Here is a 2,012-nt window from a genome sequence, read left to right on the forward strand (position 1 = left end):
AAATTTAGCAACTAAATTACATTTCAGATCAAGTTAATAATTTCTTTTTCCCATTTGGAAGCAGCACATTGACATTTAATTCCTTAAAAGATGCAAACATACGGATGCTCCATATGTATTATTAATTAAAAAAAGTAAAAGGCCACTGTTATTTTTACAATAAAATATTAAATGAATATAATTTAGAAGCAGTTTTTACCTCAAACCTTCTAAAAAAATAAATTATTATTAAAATAATGCAATGCGTGAATTTAAAACAACAAATATTTCTCAATAGTATGATTTTGATTACAACTTTTAACCAATAAAATTATTAAAACCTTTTTTATTATTTAGAAATTGGTTAAGCAACAAAAATACTTAAAACTTCCCTTTAACGTCCAGCAATTTGTAAGTTGAAAAATTACAGAAATAACAGCTGATCTTTCTGGTAGAAATTTGAAAAAGCATTTTTTCATCAAGCAGGAAATAGAAGAGTTGGCGATTATCCCTTGTAAGTAATAATCAATTAACTATTGTATTAATAATTAAATAATAAATTTCAGTGGTCAACTTTTTTCTAATTCAATTAGTATAATTTTACTTGAAATCATTATAATTTCTCATTATTTCAGATAAAGATAGTACATAAAATTAATCTAGGAATACAAATGAATATATGTTTACCAAATGTATACGATGAAAACTTTTAAGCCTATCAAAGCCTAGACATGTGCAAGAATCAATAACCTCCTTCCCTAAAACATTCTTAATACGCGCAATAAATCATGATATCTACGGAGATCAGGGGTATATAATATCTAGAATTCTTCTTAGAATTCATCATTCAGAAGACAATTCTAGAAGAATCAACTTCCTGGTTTTGCAAAAATGAAGTTCTCCTTTGCTGCTCTACTGTTCACCATTGTGGTTTTCATTGGTAATTATAATTTAAATATATTTTTAAAATCATTTTTCAATGTTTAAATAATTTTTTTATTGTTTACAACCTCAGGAGGATCTGTATCTGCACCAGTTGACTGTAATCAACCTTCAGTCGGATATCCATCTCCAGTAGGATATCCATCTCAACCTCAGGTCGGATATCCATCTCCACCTCAGGTCGGATATCCATCTCAACCTCAGGTCGGATATCCATCTCAACCTCAGGTCGGATATCCATCTCAACCTCAGGCCGGATATCCACCTCAACCTCAAGTCGCATATCCATCTCCAGTAGGATATCCATCTCAACCTCAAGCCAATTGTAACAAACCTTATTAGAATGTATTGCCAGGACATCAGAGTGGAGACAAAGTTAACAGCTAATGAACAATGTAACACACAGTAGAGAAAGCACCCAAACGAACAAAAATAGGTCAATTGAATTAAGTCACATATCACCAATAGACGATAATTAATCAGCTGAAGTGCGGAAATTATCGCGTTCGATTATTTGTGTTGATCGTTTATTCGCGCTAGCTGAATTTAATAGATTTAACAGTGGCTAATTAACAAATTTTTGTTCGTTTGGCATTTATTAAACGAATAACTATTTAAAGCACACAGCACTACTTTTGACCATTGGATCCGCTACGAAGGTTTATCAACAGATGTCTCTCTCCAATCAATTCATTCAATTAACGATTGGCTGATTTCACTGTCCAGCAATCGATAGAAACAGTTTTTGAGTAAAATATTCTTTATTTGGAATTTGTGTAAATCATGTTTTATTGTTAAAAATAAAAACGTATTCTATTGAAAATTCATTTTTTGTTTTATATCCCTATTTTTCTGTATCCATAGATATATTTTATATACTTAGTTTTGGCAATTAGTTTTTGTATACTACTGTAATCAACCTTCAGCCGGATATCTACGAGGGTAGTTCAATAAGTCCTTAGAATGACGAACAGATGGCGCGCGAATCACTCCAAATCATCTGTTTTCAGTCAGCACCACTCCCGACTAGATATATGGTGCAGTCACAGTCCATATCTTCTGAGTTTACGTGTTTTTATAACCAATTGAAA

At 31.4% G+C, this 2,012-nt stretch overlaps 1 protein-coding gene across 1 annotated transcript in view; it reads left to right on the forward strand.

Moving 5' to 3' along the window:
• The first annotated feature begins 870 nt into the window (after window positions 1-870).
• The window catches only part of LOC117175353 (annexin A7-like), a 6,850-nt gene continuing 5,708 nt past the window's right edge, over window positions 871-2,012 (forward strand). The window contains exons 1-2 of the mRNA XM_033365060.1: window positions 871-919; window positions 995-1,246. Coding sequence (XP_033220951.1) covers window positions 871-919; window positions 995-1,246 — 301 coding nt within the window. The remainder of the gene's footprint in view (window positions 920-994; window positions 1,247-2,012) is intronic.

The sequence above is a fragment of the Belonocnema kinseyi genome, chromosome 6 (genome assembly GCF_010883055.1).
Source record: "Belonocnema kinseyi isolate 2016_QV_RU_SX_M_011 chromosome 6, B_treatae_v1, whole genome shotgun sequence".
NCBI classification, from domain to species: Eukaryota; Metazoa; Arthropoda; class Insecta; order Hymenoptera; family Cynipidae; genus Belonocnema; species Belonocnema kinseyi.